Source organism: Ambystoma mexicanum, chromosome 3q, assembly GCF_040938575.1.
Source record: "Ambystoma mexicanum isolate Mex_15411 chromosome 3q, UKY_AmexF1_1, whole genome shotgun sequence".
Taxonomy (NCBI): domain Eukaryota; kingdom Metazoa; phylum Chordata; class Amphibia; order Caudata; family Ambystomatidae; genus Ambystoma; species Ambystoma mexicanum.
This window is the reverse complement of record NC_090926.1, coordinates 1136190501-1136215550: the sequence shown is the minus strand read 5'-3', so window position 1 is coordinate 1136215550 and position 25050 is coordinate 1136190501. Positions and strand designations below refer to the sequence as shown.

General features: G+C 48.0%; 1 protein-coding gene across 2 annotated transcripts in view; it reads left to right on the top strand.

Moving 5' to 3' along the window:
- Window positions 1-25050, top strand: part of LOC138447681 (adhesion G protein-coupled receptor E1-like) — a 927425-nt gene that overhangs the window by 222903 nt on the left and 679472 nt on the right. For both annotated transcript variants that reach the window (XM_069603948.1, XM_069603946.1), the window contains exon 3: window positions 13687-13833. In XM_069603948.1, coding sequence (XP_069460049.1) covers window positions 13687-13833 — 147 coding nt within the window. The remainder of the gene's footprint in view (window positions 1-13686; window positions 13834-25050) is intronic.

The following is a 25050-nucleotide window of genomic DNA, read 5'->3' as shown; positions in this document are numbered from 1 at the left end:
TGGTGATGGCATTTAACCGTCTGTAGTCCACACATGGACGGAGATCGCCCTCCTTTTTTGGCACAAAGAATATCGGACTAGCAGCCGGGGAACAAGAAGGACGTATATGACCCAACTCCAGAGCCTTTTGTATGTAATCCTTAAGGGCTTGCTCCTCTGACCGTGACAACGAATAAATCCTACCCCTGGGTATAGGAGCATCCGGAACCAGGTCAATCGGACAATCGTACGGTCTATGAGGGGGAAGGCCCTCAGCAGTGACCTTATCGAACACCATGTGAAAATCGTGGTAGGCCGCAGGTATGTTGGCTGTGACAGCCCCCACAGTGTGTGAAGGCACAGGGTCCGAAACACTGTCGTCGATATGGGTGGCAGCCATGGCACCAAGAATCGTGGCAGGAGAGGACAGTGAATCTGTGTCGATGAGACAGAAATGTTGACACACATCCGACTCAAACGTGACCTGTCCATTGCCCCAATTGATCAATGGGTTATGTTGTCGTAACCATGGTATTCCCAGTATGATGCCGAACAGTGGTGTATTAATCAAATCAAACGCCAGGGTTTCTCTATGGATGTTTTGAATCACCACTTCCATAGGAGCAGTTTGGAACCTGATCGGGCCGGAAGATAGCGAAGTACCGTCCACAGCATGCACTGGCTCTGGATGTTCCTTCCTAACCAGGGGCAGATTGAGACGACGGGCCAGGGAAATATCGATGAAACAACCAGTGGCCCCAGAATCGATCACAATATGGACTATGTGTTTGATCTCCCCAGTGGGTTTTAGCAGGGCATGGACCACTATCGGTCTAACAGGGCCAAAAGCAGGTTCGGAGGGGGTCGAAGACAGGCTCGCCGGTGCCCCCTGTGTCATGGGCGAGCCTTCGGAAAACCCGATGTTTTGTTCTTGGGGCGTCTGGGGCATTCCCTTACAAAGTGTCTGTTTAACCCGCAATAAAAGCAGGCCTTGTCGTTTCTCCGGCGTTCTCGTTCGGATGGGGTTATTGGACTACGGATACCTCCTATTTGCATGGGTTCAACAGGGGCGGTGGATACGGGATGTCCAGAGTGGGCAGAGAAAGGTGTTTCGGCCCTTCTCTCGGATCTCCTTGCGTCTACTTGTAAAGCAAGATCCACCAAATCCGAGAACACTGAGGGAAGGGCAGGAACCACTGAGAGAGCATCTTTCATGGAGTTGCATAGGCCCCGATAGAATACGATTGCTTTTTTCTCCTCTGGCCAGGATGTCTCAGCAGCGAGTTGGTTATACTTAGTAATGTATTCTATCAAAGTTTGTTTGCCTTGTGTTAGATCCAGGAGTTTGAGATCTCTAGAGTGGGCTTTATATCGTGTATCAAAGACTTCGGCCATTTCTGATACAAGAAGATCGAAGTCATAGAGAGCGGGATGGTCGTTCTCTAGCATCGGATTGGCCCAGGTGGCCGCTACCCCAGACAAATGGGACAGAAGAAATGCGGCCTTTGTAACAGAATCGGGGAACGCTAAGGGTTTGCACAAGAAGTGTAACCTACATTGATTGATGAAAGTACGATACTTCCGAGGATCCCCCTGATAACGTTCGGGGGCAGCAAGGGGAACAGGCGTAGGAAGCAGTATAGGAGTGGGCGCAGGGGCCATGACCGGGGCTGGTTGGTCTGAGGGGACTGTGTCACCGAATTCAGCATCCGTGGGTAAAGGAAAACGTGTGCTTTGCAGGGCATCCAGACGGTGGTGTATTGCTGCCGTGGCGGTAGTCATGTCGGTCCTAAGAGCCGCCACTGCTTGTAACAAAGGGGTCACTGAATCCCCGGCGGAGGGATCCATACTCTGGACGACCAAAAAAAAGGCTTCACAGTCTGTTACGAAGTTCGTTGGTCGTGTAGAGTATGAACAACCCCTCTGTCCCCAAAAAACACCCTGACGATAATAGATATATTGTCAGTGTGAATATTAAGGCCACAGGTGGAAGTCCGGAAAACCAGGACGCGGGAACAGCCGGAAGAACCCCTTGAGCGCTGTAAGGCAAGGTACAGTGGTTAAGTAAAGAAACAGGGCCCGAATACCTCCCTGTGCATAAACCCAACATACCAGAATACCTGTGAAGTCTTGGGTCGAGGCGTGGGTCTCCTAGCTGTAGCTGGAACGAGCTGTATGGTAGAACAGGTAACCACCTATTTGCAGGACCGAGGTCCTAGCCAGTGAAGGGTTAAACAAGAACAATCCGTGGAGCAAGCGAGAGTCGTAATAGGCAAAATCCAAAAGTACTTTATGGGTTGAGCAAGAGCAATCCGTGGAGCAAGCGAGGGTCAGTAACAGGCAAATCCAAGAGTACTTGAAGGGTTAATCAAGAGCAATCCGTGGAGCAAGCGTGGGTCGGTAACAGGCAAATCCAAAAGTACTTGATGGGTTGAGCAAGAGCAATCTGTGGGGCAAGCGAGGGTCAGTAACAGGCAAATCCAAGAGTACTTGAAGGGTTAATCAAGAGCAATCCGTGGAGCAAGCGTGGGTCGGTAACAGGCAAATCCAAAAGTACTTGATGGGTTAAGCAAAAGCAATCAGTGGAGCAAGCGAGGGTCAGTAACAGGCAAATCCTTGACCGAAGAGAGAACGTCACGTGATCTAAAACGAAACAGCTGTGAAGCAACGCCTTCGGTTCGCAGACTCCTTTTATCCTTGGAAGGGACGCACGTAGAGTCACGTGTAATGCGAACCGAAAGCGTTGCAATGCTGCTAGGCAACCAAAGTCACGTGATCCGTGTAGCACCGGGAGGCGCCGGTCTCCGCAAGGGATGTGAGTTCCTGAAATGACGGAGCCTCCAGTTGATCTGCCACCGCCGTGAAGGGCGATAAACACCCGCTCCCCCAAACATGCCATGCCGTGCCCTGATGTGTGCGACGTGAGTGGGGAGCATAATGCACGAGTGTCGGGAGTGTGGGAATGGATAGACAAGGAGGGGTGAGCGGAAAGATGTGTCCGTGGTCTAGGAAGCGGTGTGACATCGTCTCACCTTCCTGATTAAGTCGGAGACGAACCGTGGTATTTTGATGGAGAAGTTGCAGATAGTAGAGGAGACCAGCAGGGCAGCCCATTGCTTCAAGCTTCACCCAGAGTCTAGCTCCGGGGATGGAATCAAATGCAGCCTAAAAGTCTATATATAATGCATATGATGAAGGATGTCCCTTGTGAAGTGCCCGTGTATGCAGAATATCCATTACCAGTAGATTATGCGAGGTGGAAAAATTCCGCTGAAATCCACACTGAAATATGCATAGTATATTTGCCTCCTCTGCCCATTTCTATAGTTCACTTAATAAGGAGGCAAAAAGCTTGCCAGAAATATCTAACATGGAAAGAAGTCTGTAGTTATTAGGATCACTACGATTGCCCTTTTTAAACACCGGAATAAGAATAGCTGTTTGCCAGGATTGGGGAATAGCCCCCTGCGCTAAGACCTTTACAAATAATAGGGAGAATATGCCAGACCAGAGTTCAGGGGAGCTCTTAATCACTACATTTGCTAGCTCATTAGGGCCAGGCGCTCTGGACGACTTAAGACCAGTTATCTTATTCAGAATGGCCTCAGAGGAAACATCAAAGGGAGGACAATGAGGCCTCCTCTTGAGAGATGTAGTACAAAACTCTGTCTCCCCCGAGTTGCGACCAGTTAAGAATTTTACCCAGTTCTCCTCACTAATGGGGTTGACTAACAGGCCTTTAACCTTCTCCCTGGTCTCATTTAGGAGTGACCAAATGCTGTGAGAGTTCCTAGAGCATATAGTCTGCACAAGCCTTTGATAGGCTATATTTCTTTCTTCTTTTTTTATGCTTTAACGCTAGTTCTATAGCTCCTTGCGCTTTTTTTACACTCTTGCACTATTGCATGGCCGACAAATTCAGGGTCTTAATACCCTGTATTTCGGCTCTCATCCCTCTCTTGGCGTCCCTAATTCCTTTATTGTAGGCAGGGTTATTACCCTCAGTTCTTAGCATACGTCCCGTTTTCACTGTGGCATGCTTGCCTGAAAATGCCAGTATCCAATCCTCAATGGCATCAACGGTCATAAGGTTAAAATCAGGAAAATCACCAGAGAAAGTGAGTTTAAGGGCTTCGGTAGCCGATCTGATATTCTGTTCAGACCAGACTATTCTAGACCCTACCTGATTGAGATTAATACTGCCAATATTCGATAATGGGACAGGAGGACTAGGTATGCATATTGTATAGAGAAGCAACGCATGGTCACTCCAATTGTTGTTCATCATCCTCATATCAACAACCTTAGACTGCATCGTGGGGCACATAAATATGTAGTCCAGCATGCTAGATGAAATGCCATTAGATCAAGTATGTTTCCAAGGTCTATCTCCGAGAGTGCATCCATTAATCATACCTAGGTCCCAATGATCAAACAGATTAAGCCATCCTAGACCTTCCGTCTCCCTTTTATTATGTGTCATTAAGCATGTTCCATGTAGATTACAGTTAGAAGATCCAAAAGTGTTGCTTGTCATATGGCAATTGAAATCCCCCATAACCACCACTGCAACATAACCAGGCATCAGTGACCAATAAGACATTAGATCGTGTAAAGCTTCTTGAAGGGCTTCTCTGACTACCGCCCCAGGGGGATTATACAAGATGATAAGAAGAAACCTACAAAGACCCCTTTCTTCACTGTATTCTACTTCTACTGCCAATAGATTCTCCTCCGATTTGCACTGAATCCTACGAGATACAACTGTGTTGGCCACCCCCGTAAGTAAACCCCCATATGGACGTCCCTTAATGACCTGTTTTGCAAAGGATTGATGGATAACAAAACCGTCCAATAATAAGGGGTCCAGTGCCCAGGTCTCCTGAAGACAAATGCAACTGTATTTAGACAATAAATCTGCAGAACCGTTAGGCCTTAGTAAGTGAGCAAAGCCTCTGCAATTCCAGGTAAGAAAAGAGAAAGATCAAAGGTTCTGAAGGGCTCCCGGCAGAGATTCCAGAAGTGATTTTAGGACTTGTATTTCCGCCAATGCTGGATTAGTTCCTGCCGCCGACTTGCGATCATTCATTGAGGGGCTTAGAATGGTAGTGTCTCCGAGATCACCACCCTGCTCACTTTCATTAGGGTCCACATCAATGTCAATGTCTACTTCCTTCAGTTCCTCTTTATATTTCCTAATCAGTCTGGCTGTCGATATAAAAGTACAGTGTAAAGCAGAGACATAAGAATTGGGACCGTTCAAAGGCTCAACAATCAAGAAATCATCAGATTTCAGCACACAAAGTTGTGGGATATAATAAAGTCTAGATAATAATTCCGAATGTGCCAGCCAAGTGTTTTTACTGCTCAGATATAAGTTCTTAATGAAACAAATACGCTTCTCACTAGAGTCCTTGTGTTCACTCTGTGGATCAGGCGATGCAGGGACTAATGTGTCTTCCACCTCCACTTCAGCCGACTCTGCATATGGCACAGATCTTGTAGGCGAGCAAGGTTCGGTCGCTGGTTCCACTGCAACTATAATGGGTTTATCCGAGTCTATACTGATAGATTTCTCTCCCGGCACCAACCAATCAGTGAGAAGACCTTTAGTCGTTGCTGCTCGCATGGTCCCTCTCGCTAGTCTTTTCCTAGCTTATTTTGAGCGCGTCTCCACTGCTATCTGAGGCGCCACACTGGCGGGAACAGCATATATTTTGGCTTTTTGGTTTTTCAGTGCCTTTATCATTAATTTACGTTGTTTGCGTGAATAAAACGCATAGGCGCTTTTTTCCAGCTCTGGATCCTCTTCGCTCTCGAGGGGTACACCTTGGACAGACGCATTGGGCATAGATTCGGGTATCCCTATGCTCGCCCCTCCTATATTTCCCTGATCCTCCATCTCCTCTACTAGCCGTATAGCAGTGGATAGATTGGCTTCCGCCTCTTCCCGGGGATGTTCCTTCGGTTCTATTGTCTGAGTGAGGATGTTGGTGTTTGTCAGAATGCGCCCAACCAATTGCAACAAAATCTTAAGCGCAAATTGTAGAGCGGCAACAGATGATTGCAGCTCTGCTATATCTGAAGCACCAAAATGTGGTCTGGTATTCTCATCTTCCTCGTTATCCGGAACATCCTCCATCGATGCCATGGCTAGATTAGGCGAAGCTGAAAGGCGATCACTAATCCCCACTGAATTTTGTAAGCCGGGGGGGGAGTACTCATATTGTCTCCAGTGGGGGGTATCATACCACTAGTTGCCAATTGTGGTGTTTGTGCCACCATCCCTCTTTGTATATTCAAACAGAGATCAAGGTGGGAGTTGTTGTCAATATCATCGAAGTTTGTGGAGTTCAGAGAAATGCAGTCACTAAGGACAGGAACTGCCGTTTCCTCAATGGCTGTAGAGTTGATTTCAAGGGGCGGATTTACTGGGAAAAATGTGGTGATTGCACCATGCACCACAGGCTTAACGTGTTTAGCATTCTTCTTTGATTTAACACCGCTCTTGAGGGTCTCCCTATGCTCCTTTATGGGTTGGGTCTTAGGTTTCCGCAAGTTATAGATCGAGTGAACCTGCCGTTTCTCCCGCTGCATGTTGGTACTATGTATGAGTGGCCACTGGGAATTCACTGGTCAGAGATAGAACAACAAACTCTGAACTATGTTGATAGGGTCCTCCCAAGCCGGTCAGACAGTTCCGCTCCCTCGACAGCCAAAGTTAATGATGATTGATAATGGTCAATAGCCCCGGATCAAAGGCAGCAGCCCTCAGTCTCCGCGGCTAAAACACCAGATCCGATGTTTCTCTCTGCCAGACCCCAGGTTAGTAAACTTGCTAAGGGCCGATGGAACAGATCAATGAACAAATGCGGCTAATGGTAGTGAGTCACCTTATTAATCAATACACTATCAATGTACTTAGATTGCATTCATATCAGGATTGAAAGTGCCAAGCAAGAAAAGAGGCGCCCTCCCAATGTGATTCTCCCTGCTTGACTCACCTCTTCTTCTAGCTCGAGGGAGAGCAGGTCCAATACAGTGAACCAGCTGTTGTGGTGCTCAGTTATACTACCACACCGCAGCTCGCTCCACGCTGACCCCCAGACTGCTCTGCAGCCGCCGCCGCCGCTGGTAGGCTCTCTCCTCTGCCCCTCCACCGGAAAGCACACAGGGGTGCCTACTCAGGAAGAGTGCGGCGGAATTCCTCCCGGCAGGCCTCGAGAAACGGGTCCGCCACGGAACACGAGTCCACTGTGGGGACGCCGCCGTAATTCGGAAAGAAGAACCCTCGCTGTAATTCGGAAGGAAGAGCCCTCGGCGTCCTCGGCACAGTTCACGCTCACACTGTACGTCAAGCCGCACCTCCTCGCAACAGGAAGCAGACACAAACGTTGCGCGAGGCCGCTTCCGACATAGCTGAACTCTATTCTTGCCACTGGCCCTACCCTTTTTCAAAATAGTCACCAGAGAAAGGGAAAGCAGTTGTTAAATACATTGCCCCTCTTCGCTTTCCATGACAGCCTCCAAAAAGCAACAGTATGTGCCGTGACGCAGAACCTGTAAATAAACATACAGCGACGTATAATGTGATACCTTACATTTCGAAATAATAAACGGGATTTTAAAAGAAAAAGTTAACATTTCAGAATTTGTAAAGTACTTTTATTTAACAAACAACTGTCAGAGACCAACGGACTAATCCCATTTCCAAATACATTATAACAATGGTTCTAAGAGCAACATTGACAATGTTCATGGTGAGACATACGCTGTTCTTTTCGCATACACAAAGTATGCATTTCTGTTAAAGCAACCGCTTTGTTTGCACAGGTATTTGCAATACGGCGCCATGACCGTTGCCTTACACCATCATAAATGATGTTATGTCACTCCTAATAGCTAGTTCAGCGTAGGGACGGAGGGCAGGCCTGTCATACCATAACATTATAATGGACAGGCAGCCGGTCACAAGCAGTTGCATCTGGCGTGGAAAGAAGCGTCACTTGGTATCTGGAAACCATGGCACGCACAGTACGGCAAGATGTAGTTAGGTGGAAAATGTAAGAGAAAATCTGTGTCAATACCCAACCTTTAGGAAAACATTTCAAAACAGACACAAGGATTGTGGAAAGTAGTACACAAATGGAAGTGGACAAACATGACATTTTAAGGAATTATTAGTGTTGACCATGGGTACATATAGTGCAAGCTTACAAAGGCCGCAAAACAGCAGTCGCTGTAAGGGTTAAAGAAAGGCCAAATACACAGTGAGAGGGTAATTCAGTTATGAAGCCAACATGAATGGACAAGCAAGAAAAAATGACATGTCTTGATGTTACACAAGACCAAAAAAACGTGCAAACTGATACACAAACCTATGTGGGCAAGCATAAGATTTGAAAGAAGAAGAAATAACGGTCAACAAGTGAGACTCTACTCATAGCCTGCAAACGCTAACAATGTGCACTCTCTGTTATTGAAGGAAAAACGTAACTGCGCAAAAAAATAATACTTCAGTTACATTGTCACAATTAGTGTTGGGTAATATAAAATTAAAACGTGGGTCGGTGTAGAGTCGTCAAAATTAAACTTACATGATCTTGACAGCCTCCATTGCTTTACGCAAAGTCAGACAGCAATGTATCGCAGCGAAGAATCTTTGTGAACTGATATTTCATGTTTCTTACAAACGATTTCAAAACATAACCTTATCAAATGGTTTTCCAAGCTCTCATTCCTTGCATAGCTTTTGAAGTTTCCCTTTTCGCTCAAGGTCAAAAAACAATAGCCCCTTATGGATTGACTTGGATGTGTGGGCCTACTGAGCTTGCAACCAAAAAAGCAAATTAACTGACCTTCACTCAGAAGGCAAATACATTCTCACTTTGCAACAACATATGACAATCCTATCATGAGAACCGCTACTCCCATACGCCTCCAGAACCACTGTTTCCAACAAACACTCCAGGTGGCGGGCTCAGATTTCAAAATGTAGGATGCCAGTCCGACTTCAATATTAATCTGAAAACATTGTAACACAGATGCAGGCATTGGGCGCCGTACATTGAGCACCAACTTCCACTTTACTGTATGAACTTTGTGGCAAGAAAACACCACTTTTTGAGTTTGCGCTGCCACATTCCATCCCAAGCTAATTAAAGCTCACCTTCGGAAACAGTATTTCATTAGTATAACAAGTCCATAGGTGTCTTGTTTTGTATGTTTTATCGGCGATGTCCGTGTACACCAAAAGATGAACGAAAGATGGCGGAGGCAGTGAAGAAATGTGACGCACTTCACGCTGTTGCACAGCCAATCAGTGAAAACGCCACATGTCCGCGGAAATGACGCTACAGATTAGCCAACCGATTTCTTGTCGCGGAGCGAACAGGGAAGTGTAACTGCGGAGCGGACATAGATATCACAACATTTTCCTGACCTACTTTTTGAACGTTTTAAAGAAAACTACTGGACGGATTTGGTGAAAATCCGTCCAGCGGTTTGGCCTGTAGGCGTGCGCAAAGTTTTGCCCCCATTCAGTCTATGGAAAAAAAAGACGTTTTGGGACCCCCCCTATAACTTTTCCCCCCCTGGACCAAACATCACCAAACTTTGCAAAAAAATTCAGAGTGGCCCATATATTTTTTTGCAAAGTTTGGTGAGGATTCGTCCAGGGGAAGCGTAGTTATAAGCCGCCCAAAAGGTGCTCTTCCTATGGAAACAGCAACTTAACCATAACTATACAGCCACTACCGTGGCTGTGTAATATATTACATGGCCACAGTAGTGGCCATGTAGTTATGGTTAAGTTGCTGTTTCCATAGGAAGAGCCCTTTTTGGGCGGTTTATAACTTCGCTCCCCCTGGAAGAATCCTCACCAAACTTTGCAGAACACGTATATGGCCCAATTTTTATGCAAAGTTTGGTGAGGTTTGGTCCAGGGGGGGCAAAGTTATAGGGGGGGACCCAAAACTTTTTTTTTTCCATAGACAAAACTTTAATCACGCCTACAGCCCAAACCGCTGGACGGATTTACACCAAATTTGCAGCAGGAGCGGCGGCTTGGTCCCGAAAGCATGCTTTTTTTATTTGGTGTAAATCCGTCCAGTAGTTTTTTTTAAAAATACAAAAATGTAAGTGAAAAAAATTAGTGATATCTGTGTCTGCTTCGCGGACACACTTCCCTGTTCGCTCCGCGGACAGGTCGGGGATTGGACAAGCGACTTGCGTGATGTCCACGGATATCTGACGTGCTCTCCCATTGGCTGTAGTAAAGCATGCAGTGCGTCTTATTTTCAGAGACGCCCGCCATCTTAGTTTATTGTTCGTATATTGGCATCTGTGGCAAGCTCTGCGGTGACTTCAGACTTCACAAGTGATTATCACAACGTAACAAGTGAAAATTCTGATGCGATAAGATCAGAGGACAGCGGGGCCTCCAATGGGGCTGTGTGAGGTTCATGTGGATTACACTTCCTGAACATCCCAGGCTGCTGCAGACTTGCAGGAGACACGCCATCGGTACACAGTGGCCTGCGGAGGACCGAGGAGCGGATATCCTGTTCCCCCAACCCCCACTCATTACCTGTGTCTCCCTCCTGCACCCCCCCACCCCCACGCATGCCCGTGTCTCCCTTCTGTACCCCCCACCCCTGCTCATTATCCGTGTCTCTCTCTTGTTTCCTCCCACCCCCGCTCATTACCGTGTCTCCCTCCTGTACCCCCCCACCCCCGCTCATGCCTGTGTCTCTCTCTTGTTTCCCCCACCCCCTGCTCATGCCCCGTGTCTTCCCTGTTCCCCCGCACCCTCTGCTCATGGCCCGTGTCTCCCTCCTGTTCCCCCCCACCCCCCGTTCATGTCCCGTGTCTCCCCTGTTCCCCGCCACCCCCGCTCATGCTCCGTGTCTCCCTGCTGTTGCCCCCCACCCCCTGCTCATGCCCCATGTCTCCCTGCTGTTGCCCCCACCCCCTGCTCATGCCCCGTGTCTCCCCTGTTCCCCCCACCCCCCGTTCATGCCCCGTGTCTCCCTCCTGTTCCCCCCACCCCCGCTCATGCCCATGTCTCCCTCCTGTACCCCCCCACCCCCCACTCATGCCCATGTCTCCCTCGTGTTCCCCCCTCCCCCCGCTCATTACCCGTGTCTCTCTCTTGTTTCCTCCCACCCCCGCTCATTACCGTGTCTCCCTCCTGTACCCCCCCACCCCCGCTCATGCCTGTGTCTCTCTCTTGTTTCCCCCACCCCCTGCTCATGCCCCGTGTCTTCCCTGTTCCCCTGCACCCTCTGCTCATGGCCCGTGTCTCCCTCCTGTTCCCCCCCACCCCCCGTTCATGTCCCGTGTCTCCCCTGTTCCCCGCCACCCCCGCTCATGCTCCGTGTCTCCCTGCTGTTGCCCCCCACCCCCTGCTCATGCCCCATGTCTCCCTGCTGTTGCCCCCACCCCCTGCTCATGCCCCGTGTCGCTCTCCTGTTACCCCCACGCCCCTCTCATGCCCCGTGTCTCTCTCCTGTTACCCCCCACACCCTCTCATGCCCCGTGTCTCTCTGCTGTTTCCCCCCACCCCCCCGCTCATGCCCATGTCTCTCTCCTGTTACCCCCACCCCCTCTCATCCCCGTGTCTCTCTCCTGTTACCCCCCACCCCCCTCTCATGCCAGTTGTTCCCACTCCTGTTGCCCCCCACTCCCCTGTCATGCCCTGTGTCTCCCATCTGTTGCCCCCCACCCCCGGTCATGCCCCGTGTCTCTCTGCTGTTGCCCCCCACCCCCCACTCATGCCCCGTGTCTCTCTCCTGTTACCCCCCACCCCCCTCTCATGCCCTGTGTCTCCCTCGTGTTCCCCCACCGCCTGCTCATGCCCTGTGTCTCCCTGCTGTTGCCCGCACCCCCCGCTCATCCCCCGTCTCTCTCATGTTGCCCCCCACCCCCCGCTCATGCCCCGTGTCTCTCTCCTGTTACCCCCACCCCTCTTTCATGCCCCGTGTCTCTCTCCTGTTGACCCTGACCCCCCGGTCATGCCCTGTGTCTCGCTCCTGTTGCCCACCGGTCATGCCCCGTGTCTCCCTCCTGTTGCCCCCACCCCCCGATCATGCCCCGTGTCTCTCTTCTGTTACCCCCCACCCCCCTCTCATGCCCCGTGTCTCCCTCGTTTCCCCCCGCCCCCTGCTCATGCCCCGTGTCTCCCTGCTGTTGCCCCCACCCCCGCTCATGCCCCGTGTCTGTCTCCTGTTACCCCCCACCCCTCTCATGCCCCGTGTCTCTCTCCTGTTGCCCCCCACCCCCCGGTCATGCCCCGTGTCTCCCTGCTGTTGCCCCCCACCCCCACTCATGCCCCGTGTCTCTCTCCTGTTACCCCCACCCCCATCTCATGACCCGTGTCTCTCTCCTGTTGCACCCCACCCCCCGGTCATGCCCAGTGTCTCTCTCCTGTTGCCCCCCACCCCCCGCTCATGCCTGTGTCTCTTCTGTTACCCCCCACGCCCCTCTCATGCCCTGTGTCTCCCTCGTGTTCCCCCCACCCCCCGCTCATGCCCCGTGTCTCCCTGCTGTTGACCCCACCCCCGCTCATGCCCCGTGTATTTCCCTGCTGTTGCCCCCCGCTCATGCCCCGTGTCTCCCTGATGTTGCCCCCAACCCACGCTCATGCCCCATGTCTCCCTGCTGTTGCCCCCACCCCCTGCTCATGCCCCATGTCTCCCTCCTGTTACCCCCACCCCCCGCTCATGCCCCGTGTCTCTCCCCTGTTACCCCCCACCCTCCTCTCATGCCCGTGTCTCCCTCCTGGTCCCCCCTACCCATGCCCTGTTGTGTTCTCTTTATACAACCCGCCTTCCCTTTCCATGGTGTCCATCTTGGTAAAAGATTTTCCTTCCTACACCGGGACGCCGCAGGACATCACATTTGTGATGTCATCTTTGATGTCCTGGGTGTTAGGCTTAGCAGTGCACGGTGGTGTTGCGAGTTATGGTTGCTTAGCTTACCATAACTGGCGAATTTCAAGGGTTTTTCAGTTTTACTTGGAACCATAACGTCCCTTTAACAAAGTTTTTTCAATGAATATATATATATTAACAATTCTAACTTTCAGGTAGGGAATTCGAGCTGCACTCTCCAGTTATTCATGGCCCATTCAAAATCGGAAAAAGAAAAGTCCGGGTCCACACCAATGTTTTCTTCAATTTCTTCCTTTATTCGTATTTCAGGGAAGTAGCATTTAAAAACATGTAAATCCATTCCCCAATATAAAAAAAGTCCAAAATACATAGGTCCTCCCAAAGTGCAGCACTGCCCTATAGTTAATGTGAGTGGTGAGTTCCACAGGAACAGGAAACCTAGAAAAAATGAATTGCTAATTGATTTTGGCTGAAATGTTGCATATTGTACAAAAAGTAAATGAATCATGTGTATTCATCGATAGCCGATACCTTACAGAAGAATTCCCACTATGGGTTGTTTTCTTCAGGTGCTCCAGGGAAATCTCCTAGAGGGGGGAGCTATGCATTGGGACAGCATTGGGCTATGCAGTAGTTTGGTACTCGTTGATCACGCTGCCACGAGAGAGCACATGTGACCAGTGCTTGTCATTTTCATTGGTTCGTTAACATTTGCTCATAAAAAAAAGGCTAACGTTTGATTGCTGTGTCTTGCGCCTGCGCAGTGACCTCTTAGGATTTCTGATGTTATTGTTTGCCTTTTTCCATTTCTCAGATGTGAATGAGTGTGAAAATGCTGCCACATGCCCAAAGCGTTCCACTTGCACTAACAGCATTGGCAGTTACTATTGTTCTTGCAAGCTTGGGTTCAGAGTGAAATCAGGAGAAGTGCACTTCACGGACTCTTCATTGTCATGTGACGGTAAGGGGAACATTGATGGGCAATGTGCTTGAGGCTGTCATCAGGATGTGCTTTTCTTTTCTTACCACTTTCCAACCAAGCCTTTGCCTTTTAAGAATGCCGTCCATTTATTGACTAATGTCGCCTTTTAACGAGGTGGAAAAGAAATTGGTTGGCATTGTCCGCTATGAAACATTTCTTGCAATGCCAAAGACCATTCAGTAATCTTTCATCAACACATGCATGTTTTTTTATAGCGTGCCCAGAATTGCACTACTTACCTAAAGGTCACCTGGGGCCTCATTCTAAGTTTGCCAATCTGGAAACAAAGGTGCCGGTAAGCTTACCGGCACTGTTGTTTCCAGACCAGCAAACTATGGGTTTGCCGGCCGGAGCCGCTGTGCCCGACAGGTCGGACTCTGCCGGGCACACCGGTCATGGCAGGAAAAGCCGTCACGGAAGCACCGGCACTGTTAACAACGGTGCCAGTGCTTCTGTGTCCTCATTCCCATGGGAATGGTTATTAACGAAATTTCCGGCGCCTAACTTCCCGGCCGCTGGACTTGTGGAATAGCCCGGTGGTACCGGAAGTCAGGTGCTGGTAATTTTTCACGGGTCTGGCGGCAACCCGCCGGTACCACCGGCACGGTTACTGTCGGGCCCGTAATGAGTCCCAATGTCATCATTTGCACTTCAGGGTGCCAATGGCCTTTACATTTGCACTGCGCAGTGCAAAGTAAGTAAACGCTGCTTGGTAAGCTGGCATGCCATGCAGCGTTTACTTTTCGTTGCTCGCATGGCAACCGCCGCTGACAATTACAATGAAACCCTCCCCATCACACAAGCACGCCGGGTAATTGCACACGCTCAGGGAGCTTGTACAATGGATCCCTATGAGCTCTGCCTGCTTCATGAACCAGGCGGACCCCACAGGTATCTCCAGCATTTGCCCCGGCATGAAAATGGCAGAGAGGAAGGGAGCATCAGAACAGCAAATTGCGTTCCACACAGCATCTCACCATACACATGTTTGGAAATAAGCCATTGCATGACTGCAAGGCACTGAAGCCTTACTCAAAGCTTTTACGCCTTGCATTCATGTTACGGCTCAATTGAACAAAGGCCCCTTTGAGTTTACAGTTCAAGAAGACAAGCGTCCTTCTCATACAGCTCTTCTCAGATCTTCATTAAGGAAAGCTTTCCATGAACGTTCATGGTATTAATAGCTTTCTTCTGCAAACATTTAAATTCACATTTGATCAGCAAATATATGCAATACATTTCTAAAAGGTCACCAAATATCATCAAAAATGAATTGTGGAGGCTTCTAACGAGCCAATCAAACTGGTCATCAAGAAATAGAGACCATTCATTGCAAGTATTTTCCTTGTGTAATATAGCCACAGACTTTCAAATGTAATTCATAATTTGAGATAAGTGTACAGCTTTCAGACCACAAAAGAGCACAGACTCCTGGTTTCCAGGCCAGAATACGGTCCAAGGAAGTTTGGTTCTGATGAGTGATCAGTGAAAAGGACATTGAGATGTCATTTGCTACTCTCCCCTTCACCAGGGACAACTACAGGTTGTTATCACAGAATAAAGTAATGCCTAATCCTGGCGTTATGTAGCCCATGCCTTCAATTAAAGTTCATTTTCCTTCTTGGAAGTCACTGTAGGTTAGGGCAATGCATATCCCTCCCATGTAACATCTCCCTATCTAATCTCTTTGTAACCAGCTCTAGGCTGAAATCCCAGAGATAAAACAGCTCCCAGGATTGGCGGCATAACCAGAGTTAACAATGGAATGAGAATACTTTATCAAAACAGAAAGGGACATTTTGTTAGCAACACTAGTGCTGGTGCATAGAGAATATTTGCACCTGCTCTTGCCCGTAAACAGGGAACCTTGATTAGTGTAGCAGAGAAGGTCCAAAGCAGGGGGCCAAACACAGATTGTGATAGGTTTCTTCTGCAGCTTAACAGTAGGAGGACAATTCAGATAACCTGAAAAACACATTTGTGAATAATGACCTGATTATGGTTTATGGCAATAGGATCTTATAACCAGCCTCAGTTCACTCCAGATATCTCCCCAGTTAAAGGGAGCTAGAGCCACAGGAAAACCTGATTCTGAGTCGCGCAGAATATGGGCACAGACCCAGCAGTCGGAGAGACTTTCAATGCATGCATACTACCAAGTTGCATTCAGCAAAGTAGTCTTGCTTTCTTGGCCAAGATGTACAGTGGGGCTGTGAGATTCATGGCAAGTATTATGAAAGGATTCAACAGATAGAATGAGTGTCAGCTTCAGAAAGCATACGAGATCCATCTTCAATCCACCATTTCCCTTTGCCATCCAGCTACCAAACTTCGTGAAAACATGATCGGAGGAAGGGCAAGACGAGGATGCCAGAATTAAGGGTCCGCAAACCCAAATTGAGTGAGGCAGAGCTGGAGGTATTGACAGATGAGGTGGTGGCCAATGCTGATGATCTGTTTGGGGCAAATCAGAGCTAAACATCTGTTCGCCACAAGAGAACAATATGCGGGAGCATGATGCACAAGACAGTGAAAGTGGCCACCGTGCAGCGAAACGTGGAATATTGTAGGAAGAGGTGGAATGACCTCAAGAGACAGGTCCGCAGTCTCCTCGCCACTCATCACAATGAGGTGACTGCCAACAGCGGAGAGTCCCTGAGAGGAGAGAGTGGCAAGCATCCTTCATATGGAAGGGATAGATGGAATTGGAACAGCAGAGGCGCGAGCTGGAAGCCAACCAGAATCAGGCGAGTACCAAAGCACAGCATGGGAGCTGAGAAATCTGAAGGCAGTGCATGTGGCTAACACACAGGTGACAATGTTGATGTTGATGTTGAATCCCTTGCTTGCCGTCAACAATTCTGCAGGAGTATGTATGATGAGCCATTCCATGTGTACACCTGGAAATTGAACCTTGTGGGTAAGAATGAAAATAAATGTGATGACTGTACACATCAACAGACTAGTCACCTCATGCATCCTTGACAGGCAGAAAAGTACAATGACATGACCAGCAACCCAGAAATACCCCTGGTCATGCCACATGAACCACAATGTCAGATGATTGATATTACCAGGCCCCCACACATGAGCCAATGCATGTGCCATACAGCATCAAAAAAGATATCCACCCCATGAGTCAGAGTACTATCACAAGCATGGCAGGACACATAGGGCTGGACAGGCACCCTACACAAATGTAGTCCTAGGACAGTATCCGCCTATGCCAACAGCCCATGAGACTCACCCTAGCCATTACACCAGGACAATGACACACATGCACCCTTTATCAGTAATAGACCAGCAAAGTAATGTTGAAGGTGCCTAGGTAACCCACACCACAGCACAGTGCACTGTGCACAAGACCGGCATGAGACCCACATATGTAGCTGGACCCAGGCCGCTGTCCATTCCCTGTGTACTGTGCATGTACCTGCCACAGGATACATGACAACTGAATCTAGGTCTTTCCCTTAATTACAAGCACACAAGACCGTCAGGCTGAAGGTACCAGTGGCAGTGATGTAGCGCCTCCACATGCCGTGCCCATCAACGCAGCAGTAGACTGTGCAATCCCAAGCAACTATTCTGCCACCCGTTCACTCCAGACAACTAGCACTTGCCGCAAGACACCAGCCCAAAAAGCTCAATCAAAAGTGTACTCAGAAGCAGCTGCTACCTCTACTGGCACTCCCATCAAGCTGTCTGCCCCCACATATGTTGCTGCACCCATCACTACCTGAGCTGCAACCGCAGCAATGCCCTTTGGTTGGACCATCCCTCACCTCAAATGCCAGCAGTGTGCCTGGGTCAAGTCATGCAGGATTACCACTGACAGCTACTGCCACCAGGCACCTTTTATCGGTCTCCAGCATTGGCTCTTTCTCATCGGCCAGGGGTGGAGCTGGAGTTGACCTGCCTTCTTCCAGGCCACCACCTCCGGGCCTTGGTTCTCCTGTGATCAGTCTTCTCCAGTCCCCTGTTGCTGGTATCCTGCAGTCACTCACACAGAATGATGATGCTGATGATGCTTCAGACCTGTTCGCCCACCTGCTGCCTACCCAGTGATGCCTTATCTGCCATCTGGGAGAGGCTCACAAGAATGGAGCAGCGGCAGGAGAGGGTGAAAAAGCTCATAGAGCTCCACCTGCAGCACACACAGGAAATGTGGGTTGCCGTGCAAGGGGCCACAAGGAGACTAGCTAGGGGAAATGGCTTGTCAACACCTACACCAATCTAAAGCTACAGTGGCGAATACTGTGGTGGGCCAGACGGTGCAGGAGCTTACTGAGGCACTCTCACCTGGCCAGGAAAATATGCAGAGGGCTCTACTCTACGTGATGCAGCACATGTGTGGTCTGGATTCTTGTAGCTCAGCCTCTGTTACTCCCACAGAAGGCCACATGCAGGGAGGCCCTGTTGAAGGTCGTTGCGCCCACCACTCACACACCAAAGGCACCTTCTGGCCAAGAGAAAATCCATGATTTTTTTTTTTACCTGACTCCAAGATAACATTGGGGAGGTGCGAGGGCATGGGAGTTGGGGATTGAGGGAAGTGGGAGGGCCTGGGTCTTAGGGATTGAGGGAGGTGGGAGGGCATGGTTGTAAGGGATTGAGTGAGGTGTGAGGGCATGGGTGTTGGGGATTGAAGGAGGCATGGGTGTTGGGTATTTAGGGAGGATTTATGTGAATGCATCCTTCACAACCGGCATCATACCTAACAACCTGAAACAATCCTGGGTCCTCCCACTCCTTAAAAAAACCTAATCTAAATCCTGCCATCCCCACGAACTACCGTCCCATCACTACAGTGCCATTTCTCCTTAAAATCCTTGACAAAATAGCATACCAACAAATTCAACACTACCTCGAACTTAACCACCTTCTAGGAGTACGTCAGTCAGGCTTCACCCCTCAACACGGGACTGAGACTGCGCTTATAGATCTAAAGGCACAGAGAGATGAGCTGAGAGACGAGGGCAAGACAGCACTTCTGTTACTCCTCGATCACTCAGCCGCATTTGACCTAGTCAACCATGAGATCCTCTGCACACACTTACAGTCGGCAGCACACTTCTCCCAGGAGGCAACTGAATGGATCCAGTCCTTCCTTAATAACCACATAATGCAAGTCTTTTCACCATCAGCAGCTGTGCCACAGGGTTCTTGCGTATGCCCTACACTGTATAACATTTTTACAAAGCCCCTTTTCGACGATCTAGATGGCCTGGGTATCACCTACACGAACTATGCCGATGATACCCAGATCCTCAACCCGTTGACGGGGGATTACGACAAGGATTTGGCCTTTGTAAATCATGTGTACCTCATCATCCAGGCATGGATGGCCTCTCATGGTCTATGCCTGAATGATGACAAGACTGAACTCCTCATCTTAGGCACTACACCTAACCTCAACAAATTGGGCCAAAACTATTCCTCTTTTGTCATAGACAATAACATCATTACCGTAGCTAAGGAGGTCAAAACCTTAGCATTTTATTTAGACTCTACACTCACATTCAAAAAACAAGTCAATGCCATGGCTTCCGCTACATCGTATACCTGTAAACTCATTAGAGAATTTAAACCATTCCTCTCACCAAACAACTGCATAACTAAAACCAGAACATTGATCCTATCCAAGTTGGATTACTGCAAAGCGCTTTACATAGGCAGCAATAAATACATTACAAACAAAATTCAAATCCTACAGAACAATGCCTTAAGAGCAGCCCTAAGCCTCCCGAGGAAACCACACATCTCAGAGACGAGAAGATCGCATAACTGGCTCTCTACAAAATACAAAATCTTCCTTAAATCGGTCTCCTTGACCCATAAATGCTTTCACCAAGCGGCCCCATAGTATTTAATAACAAGATTTACCAGACTGACTTCCTGCCGCCCCCCTAGAAGGGCTAACTCAAATCTCCTCACCGTCCCAAGATTCAAACGTACTATGGCTGGAGGGAATAGCTTTCCTGTTAAAGCAGCACAATTTTGGAATTCCTTACCACCACCGCTAAGGGAAGACCTTCCCTACCCTCAATTCAGATCCAATACCATCCACTGGATCAAGGAACACGATACCCAATAAGATATTTAACCACATCCACTGCGCCACCCATTGTAAATTGTGTATAAATCCCATATCTTCTCACCTTTATGCTTAGATTTATCAATAAATTGTAAATTATGTATATTCACTTGTTAATTATACTTGTTGTCTTGACCCAAATGTTCGATGCTCCCAACACTGTAACCCATTTGGATCATCTACTGCGTATTCTGTAACCTAAGCTGTACACTCCTCTTGTTGCTTGCGCCCTGCTACCCACGGGTGAGGTGCGCCTTACAAATAATAAAAACAAACAAACAAACAAACCTTGATCCTCGAGTGTGCCTCGTTGTGGGCTATGTCATGTGGCGCCCGGTTGGGTCAGTTGTGTCCTGAGGTCCGTGGTGATAAGCTTATCCAAGCAGATCGCAGCGAGTATCCTAAGCATGTAACCTCATGAAGCCTCCAACAAAGCAGCAGCAGCCTGGCTCGCCACTGAACCTGTGGACGCGTATAGTAACGTAGTGTACAGGTGTTGTATCTTCCGCCAGGTTACCTCCTCTTCCTTCGCTGCGCCAATTTGTTTGCTGACCACTGCATTTCAGCGCTGGGTCCAGGCACATCTCCTCTGCCGGTGCTGCTGACACGCTTCCCCCACCACATCAAGATGGCGGGAGGCCTCAGAGCGCTTTATAGAGTCCGTCTATGGGCTCAGCTTCACCGATTTTTCACTGGCTCTTCTGGAGAATATAGCAGGAACGTTCCACAGTCTTTTCATTGCGGAGACACAAAAGGATCCAAGCTAAAAACAGGGTATTTACTTAAGGATGTAGCAATCCCGGAAGAGCAGCAGAGACTCATGTCGGCATGCACTGGCTGCTTAACAGCGCCCCTTGAATTAGCACCTTTAGCACATTCCCCTTTTGATCTTTCGATCAGCATTTCTGCCCCTCTCATCCCTTCTCCCTTTTCCTGGCGCACCCACACCCCTGCTACCCTGATGTCCCCATCCTCCTTATATCCACCCAAATCTTCCCCAAAAATAAGTATCTTTGTTCCATCAGGTGAACACTCTCCCCATAATGCTTCGTAATTTCCAAGTCTGGTTGGGGTGCTATGAAAATTATTCCTACTGCATTCTCTCTTTCATTCATACCGGGATGATCCTCACCTAATACCTCCTCGACCTTAATTTTCTGTAATGCCATTATGTAACTGTTGTTATGCTGGTGGTACACCAATGGATGATCAGACGAACAATGCAAGTGGTAATGAGGATCACGACGAGCACAGGGACAAGTATCTTAAATGCTGCTACAAGCCAGTTGGGTGCCCAGTTGAATAATTAATCCTACCAAGTTGCAGATGAAATGTCTTGCGTTTCTTTTGTCATTCTCTCATGTATAGTTCTTATTTCCTCTACTGCGTCTGTGATTGTTCCATTTGCAGCATCATTATCGTGAATTGCGGTACAGCACATGCTTCCTATCCAATGGCACACCCCTCCCTCCATTCCGTCATAAGGTCCAAAATTAAATGATTTTGGAGGGTTATTAATCGTAGGGCCCATAGCTCTTCACACATGCGTTGAGTCCCTTTTCGTTTGCATTTGCCAGTTGAAGCAGTTTGTAACGCATGAACTGCAACCACTTTGCATTGGCTGCTGCTTGTACCCCAGGAATCAGGTGAGAGGTGAAAAAAGACAGATGATGAGCTGAATAATTTCAGATGAGGTGGAATGTTCTCTAGGCTCTTGGTGGATTCTGTCAAGATGTAGTTACTGCTGGACATTTTCTTCCTTGTTACCTTGCGTTTATTTCTTTGTATTTCTGCTGGCCATCTCTGAATGAGCACAGGCCTCAAAAGGCTGAATCCACAGAAATGCATATCCATGCAGAGCTCCAACAGTGACTAGCAACTAGTTCCAAGGTTAAAGTGAAATAAGGGAGGATTGGAATGGCGAAATGGAGGCTCGAGATAGCAATTCCCAAGACGCAAGCAGTATACTCCCAGATTGATTAAAAGTTTCAGGAGGGCACAAACGGGGTGGGCTGGCCTGTAGGGAACTCTGGAGATTTCCTTGTAGGCCTTTGCATCCTGCGTCTCTTTTGTGTGGTGACCTATTAGGCTTGCTAAAAATGTATAATATGGGGCCAATTGAACATTATTTCCAGTGCTTCTTTAGGTTCTCAGCCTACCCCTGGGCACAAACAACCTTTGTTAGCCAGGTGCAGTACAACATTAAGCCAAATGAATCTGGGAAGCATGGCCCAAGAGTGTCCTTAGTGGTAACAGAAAACACTACGCACACAATATTAGCTAAAACCTTAATAAATAGACAGTAATTCAATTTCATATACAGCCCCATCGCACCTGAGCCATAATTGGGGAGCACTGGCCATTCATTAGAAGCACAAACTGATAAGACACCTGCAATACTCCCTACACACACACATAGACACGAGACGCCACACAAAGCCAAGTACAAAGGGATTGCCTGGTCTCATGGCTTGAGAATGAGGCATGGTAACTTTTAATTGAAGGAAGAATGTTCCATGGGCCTCTCCACCTACTCTACTTCTGGCTAATATCTTGATAACCTGCCAAGTGTCCAAGGTTGGTTAGCAAATGTGCCAACTCTGAGAAACCTGAGGGTGTCCCCACATCTATCCACCTTGGGTCCTCTTCTCAGGTGGCCAGGGAAAGTTGATCGCTTTTGGATTTTGACCCTGCAAGTGGATAAGCGAGTGAGGATCACCTGGGTAGAGGCTCCAGGAGTATTGGGGATGAAGCAGTATTCTGTACTCCGATTTCAGGAGGAACTCTCTATCCCAGAGGCAGTTATGGGTTATTGCTACCCCTGTCCCACTGACCAAGAACACACCAGGAGATATTGCCAATTTAAAAATACCAGAAAGGGGGTGAAGAAGTGAGGGTTTAACGGTAAAGAAGGTGAGATGTGGTTTCCCCCTTTCCTATTTAAAGTCAACCTAACCCACCCCTGCCTTTATAGGCGACTATAGACCAGCTCCCCTCATTTTCCCACATTTAATGTCTGAAAGTACTGAGACGAGGAAGAGGCGACTATGAGTAAGGAACACTCAAACCTCATTTTACCACTTTGGTACTGGGATGAGGAAGATGCCTGCAGAAGGTTGTGAGGGTCAGGCATGTCCCTTTAACTATGGTCAGGCAAGTCTAATTATAAGCCCATTCCTGCAACCTGTCAAATGGTTGCAGGTGTATAAAGGGAGACCTGTGAAACAGCAGAGAGAGCAACAGGGAGGCATGGGTGGCAGAGACCAGCAGGGGACCTGTGTCGTGAGGAGGCAGCCATGGTGGAACCTGAGAGAAATCCAGGACGCCGGCTGGTATCTGAGACACCTGTGGAAGCAAGGGTAAGTCAGGCAGTTGAGCAGACACAGGTGGGAGCCTCTGCATTGGAGAGTGAGAGCAGCTGATGCTGTGATCAACGAAAGAAGGGACGCCGTCCGTGCTGGAACAACAGAGCCTCAGCGTGTGGAGGACCTCCTCCTGAATGCGAGCAGGGGTCGCCGAGGACGATCTGCCGTCCAGAGAAGCAGAGGAGGAGAAGCAGAGGACCAGAAGAGGAACACCAGGACCGGTGAGTGTCAGGAGAAAGTCATTCAGCTCCGGGGCGCTCCTATCAGGCTACACGTTAAGTGCTGCATGTGCTTATTGAATACCGTACTGAATGAAACTTTGAACCAAGGCTATTTTACGGTTATTAATTTCCGAACTGAATGATGCATATATGCATATTGCTGTTTAATGAAAGCTGAACAGAGTGAAATTCAATCAAGTATATTGTATATCGATCTGAATGAAAACCTTGAAGCTGAGCTTAAGTAAGCTTAATACCTACAGAGCTGAATAAAACCTTATGGGCAAAGCTAACAACGGATGACAGCTAAAAGGGAAAGTGCCCATTTGTAAGCAACTTAATAAAAAGAGCGCAAGTGTGAAAGAAATAGGATAGAAAATACAATAGAAAGGTGGCACATGAGAAAGACCACCACAAAGTGAATTTTAGACCAAAGACTGACAAGTAGTATGTAACTCGTTGTGGCAAATCCAAAAGGTTAATCAAGAGAAACCAAGAGGGTGTGAAAGTGCACACAGAACCAAAAGGCTGACAAAGAAAAGAGAAACAAGTTTGGGTTCCTGGTTGCGCAACCTGTTATGGGTGGATCGCGTGGTCTGACAACTACATCTAGACCAGTGAGCCCTAGATGTTGAAAGTCAAAGCTACTGTGAAATAAACCAAGCAAGTTGCTACATCGATATTCTGGGGAGGGGAACCCTGAGATTTGAGGAACTGCAAATTCTGTCTTGCGGACAGAGCCTCAAGACCTCTTTTTTGTGTGAACTTTGTTGCCTTGAACCTGGGGAAGGGACCCCCGAGGTGTATATGGAACTAACACCTATGGACTACATATGTAGCCAAACCCACTAACCTGTCCCCGTTCCCAGTAGGTTTTGTAAACTGATATTATGTTCTGATATCATTGATGATGAGTTTGGAGTACTTAAGCTATTGTTTCTTTTTTAGTTCTTTTTTATTTTTCATTGTACATATAATCAAATAATGACTTTATACAAATATTGCACATAATACATTCTATAATCATCTCGACAAAAATCAATTAATTCATAAAAAACACTTCATAAAGGAATAATAACGCATATTGCTTCACATACTTCTCATTTCATTTTATCAAATCCTCTACATTCTTAAATAAATTACACTAAAATTTCACACCATAATACATAAGATTAAAATCATCCCCATTCATAAAATCATTCCATGCATCCATGATATTGATTCCATGTAGATCATTCATATATTTAATGAAGTAATTTTCACGAAACAGCTACAAGCTTAATAGTTTCTATTACATTGCTTCTGCATAGTCTATAGAGCTGTTCATGTAGAGATATTTCAACTCGGGCCCCAATAATTTCATAAGTGGGCGTGGCATTAAATGTAATCTTCATATAATGCTGCACAATACCAACCTCCGGATATACTCGTAAATACCCGGGCAAATCAGGCCTTACTAACCAACAGTCTATGTATTCTTTACTATTTTTCTTAGTCGGCAATTTCTCCCATA